General features: G+C 40.8%; 1 protein-coding gene across 2 annotated transcripts in view; it reads left to right on the top strand.

Moving 5' to 3' along the window:
- The window catches only part of TUNAR (transmembrane neural differentiation associated intracellular calcium regulator), a 139,310-nt gene extending 126,920 nt beyond the window's left edge, over positions 1–12,390 (top strand). For both annotated transcript variants that reach the window (XM_071745675.1, XM_071745676.1), the window contains one exon: positions 11,891–12,390. In XM_071745675.1, coding sequence (XP_071601776.1) covers positions 11,891–12,076 — 186 coding nt within the window. In that variant the 3' untranslated portion in view covers positions 12,077–12,390. The remainder of the gene's footprint in view (positions 1–11,890) is intronic.
- Positions 12,391–12,621: the final 231 nt, after the last annotated feature.

Here is a 12,621-nt window from a genome sequence, read left to right as displayed (position 1 = left end):
ATAGATACTTTAAAAATGTGAGCATCCTAACCAAGAAATCTTCATTCCTATAGGGATATCATGACAGCTGCTAGAATAGAAAACAGGTTTGTGTGAACAAGAAGGATATCCTGGGCAACAAGTCATAACAGATGTACACTTTGTTTAGAAAATTAAGTTGAAGGAAACATTCCAGCCTACTGTTTCTAGGCATGTTGCTATTTATTTACTTATCACACTGTGTCAGTGGTACTCAGTGCTCTCACTGTGTTCTAAGGGTACTGAGTCTTACACACATTCATTTCCAATTGCCAGTTTTGCATAATTCAGATACTGTGCATATTGTATTTATTATTAGGAGCCTCTTTATTGCAAGTAGTATTTTTAAATAATACATTACATTTTTAAAAAAACAGGGTTAAATTAGGCTTTCCATTCTGGTGGCATAAATCCAGATTAGCTCTCCTTTTAACAGAATTTTTACTCAAGACTGTATGAACAGATATTGGCTTGGTGTCCGTTGAAGAAAAATGTAACAAAATATCCATTTATCTCCCTCAATCCTTAAGAAGAATTATGAATATGTTACTGAATACTCTTGAGATAAGAAAACAGTGAAAATTTTCAGGTTTGTGCCTATGTTCTCGGTCTTATTCTCATTTTATATGGGCATTGTTTTAATTTACTGGCACTACATTAGAGTATGTCAAGATGCATCATATAAACACACACAATTTACTGTGACCTTGAGGCAATGTGATATGTGTGTTGCATTACATTAGATATCAAAATATGTTCCTTACATAGTGCCATACCCACTGCACACAAAGAAAGAACATGTTAGGAGTATTGTGCAGAGTTGGAAGGCATATGCAAATAATCTCTTTAGAGATATAGCTACATGATTTGTGTATTTTTTAAAAAGAATAGGAATAAACTGTAGGACAAAAATTAATCCAAATGACTTTGCTCCATATGCAAGGCGACATCCTTAGCTGACCAAAGGAAACCTCAAGAACATCAAGAGTGATGTTGCTGTGAGGGTGACCAAGCACTGGCAAAGGTTGTCCATAGAACCTGTGGAGTCTCCATCCTTGGAGATATTGGAAAGGTGTCTGGACATGGTCCTGGACAACTGGCTGTAGGTGGCTTTGCTTGAGAAACAGTCGGTTGGACCAGGTGACCTTCAGAGGTTCCTTCCAACCATTCTGTGACTCTTTGATGTCCACAACTCCCAACAACAAACACTTGTTACAACAATGTACCAGTACCCAGGGGGCTGAAAATCTAACTCTTCTCATACTTTTTTATTCACTGCCCATCCTGATGGCCTTCCAATTTCGTGGGTTAATCATGCCCTTTTCACTCTTGAATCACACTTCTCCTTTGTGCCACAGAATTCTACCCTGAGCTCTGAGGAGGTGTCACCTCACTCGTGATTTTCCAAAGTGCTACTCCTTGCAGAGCCAGCTTGTTTCCCCAGGAGCCTGGGACATGCACAAGTGGAGCTGCTGCCTCTCCCACGTGCCCTGCATCCTCTGAGCGCCAGCCAGAGGGGCAGCTGCTCCCATGGATCCAGGGCCTGGCTCTCCTGGCTCTACTGTGTTTGTGCAAATTGACCTTCAGCAACTTGCTTCAACCTTCTAGTTCTGCCCTCCCCCTTCCCATACTCCATACTGTTGCAATTTTGTAAGCTGCTTGGGATAGGCATCATTTTCACTCTCTGTGTCTGGTTTCTAGCCCAGACGTCAGCAGGGGTTGCCACATGCTGCTGCAATATAAATGACTAATGTTGATGATAAAAGGTGTGGGAGCTAGTTGCCTGGAGTGTTATCCTACTTTGATAAGTTTGTTTTAGAAACCAGCTTCTCATATTTTCTGGGGTTTTTTTTTATCTTATTAGGTCAAATATTTTCAAAGCAGCAAGAAATTTTTCATCTGCCTCCTTTTTTGAGTGCACATCCCAGGACTTTTGAAAGAGGCTTTGAAATTTTCAGAATTTGGATGGTGTTGCTGTAGTTGTGCCAGCAGCCTTCAGCATGAATTGCAGGCTATTGGCACCTTTAAGAGTCACCTGCAACTGTGTCCTAAAAGAGGCATTCAATAGCTGAGTGCTCTATTTTTAAATTTGGGCTGATATAGGTAATAATTACACACAAAACAGTATGTGAAAAGAACATTATCAAGGTTGCACAACTCAGCACTTGAAGCTAAGAAATTCTGCAAGTAAAATTGTCTCTACTCCATTAATTTGCCACCTTGCACAGGTGCATCAGTCACAGACTATTTTTACCCAAGATATGAGTCTCGCTTGGTGTGCATAATAGATGACATAATTTGTGAGTCCAATACTTGATTTTTTTTATCACTTTTCAATTCATAGTTCAGATTCTGCTGTGAAGACAAAATTATTTCCCATTGGGGCATTCCAGTGTGTTCCACAGAGCAGGTCCTTGCCCACATGCAAGCACTGACTAAAGTTTACAGTACCTTAATAGCAATTCATGATATTAATGCTCCCTAGTACAGCTGGTATCCTAAGGCAAAAAAAAGAGTAATTTTACAAGTATCCACACCTGTGAGCCCCTGATGTAATTTTTTTTAGGGTACGTGGCAGCACATATTGCAGCACCCATTGCCTTCCTCTCCAATGGCCACTACTCACCTCTTTCAGATATTCAAGGCTCCAGGCCAAAGGCAGGCTCCCAGAAATATAAACAACTTTGAAAAGTGTGGTGTGAATGAGTTGTCCTGTTCCTCAGGTCAACATCTCATGCCTACGGACATGACTGCTGCTCCTGCTCTCACTCTCCTGCCATCTTTTAAATTCTGCAAAACAACCCAGAAGAATCCTACAAGCAAAAAAATTTTTCTCTCCTCTTCTATGGCAAATGCCCTGACTGAAGCTGGAATCTGGTGAATGGAACAGTGCTTAGCTAAAACCTGCCTGATAACACATGAACACAATAAGGCTGAATTTATCCTGGATCACCTTTAATTGTGCAATTTTTGGCTGGTCCTTGGAAATAATGGAAAAAACAAAACAAAACACACCACAAAGAATTTATTTTTGAAAAGCAAACTGAGAACCTTTTGCTCTTCAGACTTTCATAGTGACAATTGTTGATGTCGTTTCATCCTGTTGAGGGTAATTAAACAGGGAAAAAAGGGTAATTTCTTTATAAAACTGATCACTTAAAAATAAACACATTTCCAGATGCATGAGACCTTTTTCAGCACTTATATCAGGCCATCTCATCTACAATAAAATTGCCAATGAAGTGAAGATATTGTATAGAAAAAATGTTGTCAGGTTTCCTTATGGATAAAACAATGACTGGTTAATGACAAGCATCATTCCTGTAAGTAGAAAAACCAATTTTTTGCCATAAAATGCTATCCCTGAGACAAACAGTTGGCATGCATCATTCCAGACCAAATAGTTACACTTTTTAAGAGTTACAAAAATACCTGAACACAACTTTCCTAAATCAGAATGTGTCAGGTGGTTTTAATTATTTGTAATGTCCCTTAAAGTGTCTGAAATTAAATATTGGCGTAAAGGTATAGTTGGAAATGAAAGATTCTAGGTTGTACCCACAAACAGCTCTTTTCTAGAGACTCTCTAGTGTTATATCCCTCAGGCTTCTGCACCCTTTTCTGGTGCATGTTTGTTTTATAAGGAGTCACTTTTGTGGTAAAGATAGGGAGATCCATTATAGACCAAAATGTCTTCTGGCCTTGACAGGATTTAGAGATATTATACAGAAAAAAAATAATAAAAATCTGTGTATTTTTTCCCATCTCTTAATATTTCTTAAAAGTCTTCTGAAGCAGCTCAGTTTTCATTCCAACATGCAGCAATGAGGGCAGATCTTCAAATTGCTTTTGACAGAGGTTATGTGCCTTCTGGCAGATAATGGAGACCTGTCTTTCACTGAGACTTGGGTATTGTATTTTTTCTTTTACAGGGCTTCAATCTATTTTTGTTCCTGAAAGAGAAACCTGGAGATGCCCTTGAAATAGAAACTGAGGTGCTGAAATCTGGAATGATGGAGAGAAACGCTTCAGCATCTTATTCTTTCACATAACCATATCAGCTCATGCTACTTTGATCTGGAAAAAATACAAATTTTAAGGCTTTAAGCAGGGCTACTTTTAAATTAATATACCAGCACCTAGTGGTATCCACAGTAGCTTTTTTTGTTTTTCTGTTGTTTTTTTTTAAGTTTAGAGAAGATGTGCAAAGGACTAAGAACTCTGGTTTGAAACTTCAAGTCTATTCTGTCATAGTTTCTGGGGTGTGGGAGGCAGACACATTAATGTTTTTTTTCCTCCTTTTTTTTCTCTGGGTGAAAAAGGTTCTATCAGCCTTGGTATGTAGAAATTATAAAATCTTTGGAGTAAGGACAGTATATCTTCATTGCACAGTCTCCACATTAATAACAGAAACCTAGTAAGATTTTGTCCTTTGTTGCTTCAGAGCCCTCTCATACAACTATAAAAGGCTGCAAGAATGGCAAGAAAAATAACCAAAAGCATGAAGTGGCTTCTGTATGAGGAAATAACTAGACAGAGATTTTTCAGTCTTGAAAAAAGATGCCTACAGGGATATTGTACAAGGCATGCAGCATTCTAGGTGGACTGCAGAATAAAAACCAATTACTCAATGTTTCCCAAATTACATAATGAGGAATGAAGTAACAGGTTCAAATTACAAGTGGATACCTTTTCAGATGTCCCTTAACTATGTTTTGAGCTCATTACTAGAGGACACTGCATAGAAAAGAAATAATAACATACGTTCAAGCAGCAATAAGACAAATCATAGAAAACAAAGCTATGAAGGGGCATTAAACCCAAAGAGGAAGTTCTTGACCTGCAGCTTTCTGGACTCTAGTTAGTTGTCATGGGGTAAGCATTTCTACAGCCATGCTGTGCACTTTTGGCATCAGCTCATGGCAAGAGGATGCCAGATCAACTGGGCTGTGGTGTAGCTCCATTTAGCTGCTCCATGCCCACTAACACTGCAGTGTGTTTGGCCTTCACTGAGCATGTGGCAGTTCTGGGAATCTCCACTGTGGCTGCCTTTCTGTTCCTTCCCCACTGATGGGAGAGTGCAGCTGTGAGACACAAAAGGTCTGCTCAGGGCTGATCTTTGGTTTCTCTTCTCCATTAGAGCTGCCAGGAGTCTTTCCAGGCTCTGCAGGGTGGGGCTCAACAGGCATTGTGTGAGGAAGGAGCCTGAGAGATCAGTTCCGCAGCACTTTGTCCACACCATGCAACTTTCATTTCTCAGCACTGTTCATTGCAGCAGAGCAGTTAATTGCATGAAAATGGACCACACGCAGTCAGTATTCTTTAGAACCAGTGCATTTGCACACATGGCAGAAGGATGCATGTGAATAAAATAAGCATAGACCCTGTAATTCTTCCTTTATTCTTACTGATAGAGAGGGGACTAGGAGTTAACCACAGGAAGAGTGTGAGGGAGTTTTGACTCAAAAGGTCTGAAAAGAAGTACAGAGTATATGAAAGGAAGAAAATGGCACATGTTTGCTGCAGAACCAACTGAGATTCAAACCCTTCTGCATCTGAGCATTAGCACCAAGCAGAGTGCTTTGCGTCAGGGAAATGGATTGTGAACATAAAACAGGCCAATATAAACCAACCAGAATTACATTGAAATTTCTCTGCTGTTTGGGCCTGGCTGGAAAAAACTAAAGTGCTTGAAAAACGCTTCCAATGTGTTGGTTTTTTTTTTAATAGATTTCATTTTTCTTCATAGCACATCTTGTATCAAATGTGAAAGGGCTGTGGGTTAAAGAGTGACCTACTCTCATTTCAGTCAGGTTTGCTTCTTTCACGGACTAAGACTTGTGAAACCTTATGAATCCTGGTATGGCAGAGCTTGCTCTAGATGAGGAGCCAAAGGCTGTTTATGAGCCCCTGGGTAGCACAGCCTGCACAAAGGCAGGAAAAGGAGAGCTGGTAGTAATAGCCTGGTATTTATTTATGGATCATCATGCTACAGATAGCTGAATGGCTTTGTTTCTAAGATAAAGATACTTGTACTCAAAATATTTGGTCTCTTTATAATACAGGTTAGGTATCCTGAGCACGTAACTATTGTGCAAGATCCCAGAGACACTGATGAGGAGGAAGAATGTAGAGCTGGCTGCAAGACCTTTACCTTTTCTGAGTTCTGATCTGCTGGGGAGACAAAAACAGCTCCCAGAGCAAACTGGATCAGGCCCCCTGAATGAGCCCTGTAGTGCATTACTTCTTTGAATTCTGCCCTCTCAGAGTAACCTTTTTGCTGCTGAGTGCTTACCTTTATTCTAGAGGATGCTGCACATTGCTGAGACCTTTGGAAATATCCTGGCTGTGGTGCTATAAATAGTGTGTATTTCCCACTGATTAAAACTTGCCAGCATAGCAGCAGCCTGACATGGGCTTATTTGCCCACTTGCAGACTACACAAGTGCTTGTGACCACTCTCCACTGAGACTTCACTTCAGACACCTCTGTCTCTCTGCTCACTGCTTGGGCAGTGAGTGTTATTGAACCTGGCTCACATTCCTGCTCTTTCTGATCTTTTCCCTCTAATGAAACTCCTCTCTCTGGGTAGCTTTCCTTGTTTACCCTTTCCCTTTTCTTATGGCAAGCATCTTCTTTGGTAACCTGCTTTCTCCTGTATATTAGTTACTGCTAACTGTATTTTGCCTTTCAGTTCTGTGAAATCTAACTTTTAAAAGAAATGCAAATATGTGTCCTTATACCCACCAGTACTTCTTTGAGCAGGCTCTTGACTGATAGGTGACACCACACTGTATTAGTAGAGTTTAGGAGAGGCCTTACCCAGGCAAAATGGCATAAGGATTGTGCCATTAAAGGCATCATAAAAATGGAACTATTCCACTGTATGCCTTAGAAAAAGGGCTGCTAATGAGCAGTCTGTGCTTCCTGACTTTGTCTTCCTCCCACACATCACTAGCAGCAATGCAGTATCCATTTGACTGCCCCGGTCAGCATTTTGCCTGGGGGCTGTCTAGGACCTTAGTGGAACACCTAACTTTCCCAAATCTGCCCATGGAGAAAAATGAGGTTAAAACTGCTTTTTAGGAGGAAAGAAACAAAACTATTTAACTGTGATGTTCAAGTGGGGTTAAATACTCGAGGAGCCTCTCTTCCCTGCTTGGTAATTCAAGCACTTCTTTGGGAGATAAGGGAAGGTGTCAGCTCCAGCAGCATCTGAACTCACACTCTGCTTTGTATGATTTCTGTGCCCTCTTCAGTTTGCTAATCAAAACAAGTTTCCTCTGTGTGTTTCTTATCCCCAGAGGGTGGAACTCTACTCAGAAAATTAAAGCTCTCTTATCTCTTAATGTGTCATCACAGCTAATAGCCTGGGGACTGTAAACAAGTTCAAATATCAAAACAATTTGGCTGGTGATTGTCTGTGATTATGGATAAAGAATACAAAATTTGTGCTCGCTGATATTCAAGCTAGATTGAATACAAGGAGCCAGATCCTCAGCCAGTGTAAACAGAAGTGGCTCAGCTGAACTCAGGGAGGAGGCTGCTTTGTACCAGCTGAACCGCCAGCCCTGGGAGCTCTTGAGTTTTCATTCTTGTTTTTCAAAGTGCCAGATAATACATGACAGCACCAGCTGATCAGGAGGAACAGTGAGGGCCCCCGGCAGAACCCAGACCATTCTTCTCTCCACTGACTGCCCAGGAGTTCTGCTTCTGCTGGCTGCACCCTCCGCTCACAGCCTCTTTGGGGACCTCATAAATAATGACTTAGAAGAGAAATGATTTAAGATTACAACGCATTTTCAAGAGCAAGTCAAGGTGCCAGCATGTTCTAAAGCTGACAGCTACATCGGAGCAGGTACTCGGCAAGGCATGTGCTTTGTATCTTTGATGTGACAAACATACACTTTCTGCTGCCTTTTCCAAAGCCCTGCCACTGTGCTGTCATCTTTAGCTCAGTCACTGCTCATGCTGAGAGTGAGGAGACAAGTAAGGATTATCTCCTCTTGCTAGCAATGTTTTGTCTAGTCCAGGGGGCTGTTTGAAATGACAGTCACGTGCAACACGTCCCCCAGATTTGGGAGATGCTAGTGGGTGTGTTTTAGAGCACTGTTGGATTTTAAATTTTCATGTTAACATCTTTCTTTTCAGAGTGTTTGTATGACCTCACTGCTGGGCGGTTCTTCAAAGAATCCCACAGATGAGAAACTGAGGCAGAGATTAAGTAGATTTCCCATAGATATATGTAATATGTCAGCAGTAGTGCAAGGAGATGAATGGTGCAAGGAGTGTCCTAACCACTGAACTGTTCTTTTTTTCCCCTGTGTAACATACATGAAGTACCTGTCTTTTCAAAAGGCTAATGTTAGATTAACCATGAATCTGACAAAATTAAGTAGGAAATACATTCATTTTGGTGTAGCAGGAAAGCACTTTGCTAATGAAGTAATAATTAAATAAGAGGGATTGCTATTAAAGAACTGTTAGGTCTGGTGCTCTCTACTCCTTCTATCTCAGCATTTCCATCGGCACTTCTGGGTAAGGAAAAGGAATGTTTCTGAAAAACAAGAAGTTGCACCAGAACAATACAGAAGGAACAAAGTGCAAAAATATGAAACAAAGTCAAATGAATTAAAGAAATTTCCAGAAGATAATAATAAAGGCTACCCAGAAAGCCAGAAGATTTTCTATTTACTTAATTTGGGTAATTATACTAAAACTGAGAGCAAATATTTTCACAGTAGCAAAAAGCACCCACAAACACCAGCCAGCCAAAATATCACTCTGGGCATGAGGTCTGTGAAGGTCAAAGGCTTGAGTCTCCCATTAGTAGAGCACTCCTCCCAAGGTGAGTCCTTAAGTATGGAGAAGTAATTTTGATTCTGGTCTCCTCACAGTTCAAAGTCAATGCTTACCTTGATTTCAACACTGCTATATTTGGCAAAGTACTAATGTAATTGTATTTGGTCCTAGTCTTACCCTGTTTGAATGTTAAATGCCCCTTCAAGCTTGTTCTCTCCCTCCCAGTTTAGGTGTTGTATAAAATAGTGAGCAGTGTGGACCCACTGGAGCAATCCCTGCAAGGAAATGAATGGTGCCAGTGTCCACACTACATGTGTTTTGGGGGTTTTACTTCAGACCATCTGTTGCCTGGACCCCTGCTTCCATGGACTTAATTGCTTTAATAGTGTATTAAGAACTTTTGGAGTACATCTTTGGGTGTAGTTTCATCCAAAAAGAATGCAACTCATGCAGTCTCAGGCTGGATCAGATCACTGGCTGGGCCAAATACCCCTGCACATAGGCATGACTGAAGCAGACGTGAGATCACCTCCAACAAATCACACTGTGCCTCAGCCCATGTATAAACTCTCAACTGCTGGTGCCTCCTTGTTGTTCCTTCATGTTCATCATGGCCCCAGTTGCCATCTTCCCCATGTGTATTTCACTGCATCAAACTGAAGACCTTCTCTGACAGTTAAGTCCTGTTAGAGGGACAGAAATAATATGGCAGCCTAAGTCACACTGACAGGGTTTGGATTTGAAACCATTCCATATCTCCTTGCAAAGGGAGAAAAGTGATGGTGAAGCATCATATCAGAGGCAGTGTGATCTGAGATCCTGTGCCTCTCGGTAACCAGTCACGGGTGCCTGGGGAAGACTTGGACAACAAGGCAAGGACATGGTGGTATTTCCCCAGAATACTTTATTAACTTCCAAAAAATTCACAACTCAAGGATTTCCTCAGCCAGAGGAACCTCAGTCTTTATATCTAATAGCCTTTAATATGTTTTTTTCTTTTGTGAATTATTTAGCTGCTTTTTAGATTGATGTTAATTTTAGGATCTGATGTCCTGCAGGAAAGAGTTTGACACTAACTTCATGCTGCACAGTTTGGATTTATTAAGAAAAGGTTGGGGAAGTTAATAAGAGGGGTTCAGATGCCTCCATGCTGCCTCTGCTCAAATTAATTCTAGAAATAGGATTGTCTGGCACATGTGGTGCAGTCACTGTGCCTACGATAAGAGTGTCAGCGGATGCAGCTGGGGCTCTGCTCTGCTTTGTGGGGGGTTATGTTGATGTGAATGGGAAACTGTGCAAACCTTTTGAGATGAAGAGAGACCCATTGTACCTTCTCTGTCTTTTTTTCAGAGACAGAGGGTTTCACTAACAAGATGCTTGGGTATGACTGTATTTCTGGGGGAGCCAGAGTGCTGACTCAAAAGCAGCCAGCAAGGGCTTCACCCTCTCCTTGGGTACTGGTATTACAGGCCTGGGATTTTATTAGAGTGTATTTGTGATCCCACTTGATTTTTCAAATAAACAATGAAGTGCAAATATTTGGCCAGAGGGGAAACCTCCCAGTTTCTCCAGTGAAGGGGAAAGGAACATGATATCCAAATGACTTCTGGCTTCCTGGGTGAAGCAGTGGATGCACATCATAGCTTGGGATGTGGATTTGTGGTCTGATGCTGTGTAGAATTGATGTGGTTGGGTTGTGAGATTAGTGTAAATGGCTTTGGTAGGAATTCTCCTGTGACTTCCCTGACTCAATTTGCTTAAGATATCACTGACTGCACGGTGGCAATTAATAAGACAGAGAGGGCACCCTCTAGATGCAACCAGTCCCTCCTCTGGATCCCAGCTGGGGGTAAACATGACAAAGCCCTTCTGCTGCTAGAAGTTCCCACTGACCTGCATCTGTCATGGGTACCCTCAGGTTACTGACTCCCTTGTTTTTTTCTTTTAATCTGAATCACTTGGTGACATTAAGGTAAAACATGTAAATGCTCATGCAAGTGTAAGTATAAAGGCCCAGTGGCATTTTTTCTACACCTTACCACTGCTTCCTGCAGCAGAAACATCACAGGGTATGGTTTGCAGCTTGGAAGACAACTGCTAAGCATTGCCTGAGCCCAGCTGTTGGCAGATCAGTTTGCTTTGGGAAGCTAGCCAGCCTTTTTCAGTTTTCTAGGGCACTTCAATTTGCCTGTGAGATCAGAATTAGCAGCGTTAGATAAGCACAGATAAATAGAATTTATTAATTTCTAATTTGAACAAGCAAATGTTTACCCAGGTCTCGATGCCTGGCTGGAAGACCAAAGGAGTTTCTTTGACTGTGGCTCCAGCAGTGGTGGGAGTGAGGGCTGGTCCTTCACTTGAACCTTCTTTTTTAAGTAGTTCAGGGGCTGGGGCTACTGCCTGGGAGATGGCTGTATCCTCCCTGCTGGCAGATCGATACATTTCAGCTCACTGCACTGCAAGTGACTTTTCATCCTACATTAAGAATGAGGAAAATAAAAGCTAAGATGGATGTTATTTTAGTTCTGTTTTTATTTTGAATTATTTATTGGGAATTCACTACTGTCTTCCCTTGTTGTCAGGAGACAAAATGCCTTTGTCTTTGGTGGTTTTTCCTATTAAAAAGAAATGAGGTCTTCCCAGTTTTGTTTCCCTCATCCATGTGCTTCTTGGTACTCAAGTGTATATCAAGGGTCTCTGGGATTTGTCAAGGTGGTCTCTGGCAGTCCCAATGCAGGCAAAGTCCCCATTGATGCTGGGGGGACTCACTCCTCGTTCATACATTTCTGACCAGTCCTGTCGCAGCATTGCAGCTGAGTGACACGTTACAAATGATCCCTGGCACATAAGCATAGAGTGTTAGGAAGGGTTAGAAGTAATCTACAGGCTCATTGAACTGCTGTTTTAACTAAGCATTTACTAAATACGTAGTAAAAATAATAAATATTTTAAAGTGAATTCTTAATATAACTCTTTAGAGGGAAAAAATCCTGCAATTGGCTCCACTCTTAATATGAGCTTGGAAACTCACACTAACGATTTGTTTTAATGTTTTCCTTTCTGAATCTAGGTTATCCTGAAGGGGAGGATAAAGAAACTGGCCACCAAGATGGTAATCACTAGTGGAAATGAAGAAGATAAAGGCAGTCAAGAAAAGGAAAGCAAAGAAGAAACCATCTTGGCAATGCTTGGAATTATTGGGACAATTCTGAACCTCATTGTGATCATCTTTGTGTATATTTACACAACATTGTAAACTAGAAGGCATGCAAATAGGCAAGCTAAAATGGCCATTAAGAGTGACAACAAACTTTGCTGAGTATTGACAGGTTGTTTAATCAGAATTGACTGTGTATTATATTAACACATCATAAAAGCACTGCCTGCAGGCAGCGAAGGCTGAAGCACAATTAATTTAACAAGACTTTTTCACACAGTAACAAGCTAATCTCTTCTCTCTGCCCTCTTTCTTTTGGTTTTTGGTCCGGGGGAAAACAACTGCCATTATGTAAGCTGTAGCTTTGATGAAATACACCGCGGATTAAAAAAAAAAAAAAAAAAAAAAAGAAATAACGAGAGCAAGAAAAAAAGAAATAACAAGAGAAAGAACAAAAAGAAAGAAAGAAAGAGAAAGAAAGAAAGAAAGAAAAAGAAAGAAAAAGAAAGAAAAAAGAAAGAAAGAAAGAAAGAAAGAAAGAAAGAAAGAAAGAAAGAAAGAAAGAAAGAAAGAAAGAAAGAAAGAAAGAAAGAAAGAAGAAGAAGTTGTACACTATATACAAATAGAAATGTATACTGTATACT

The sequence above is a fragment of the Heliangelus exortis genome, chromosome 5, assembly GCF_036169615.1.
Source record: "Heliangelus exortis chromosome 5, bHelExo1.hap1, whole genome shotgun sequence".
Classification (NCBI taxonomy): Eukaryota; Metazoa; Chordata; class Aves; order Apodiformes; family Trochilidae; genus Heliangelus; species Heliangelus exortis.
Note: the sequence above shows the minus strand (reverse complement) of the source record. Positions and strands in the feature narration are given on the sequence as shown.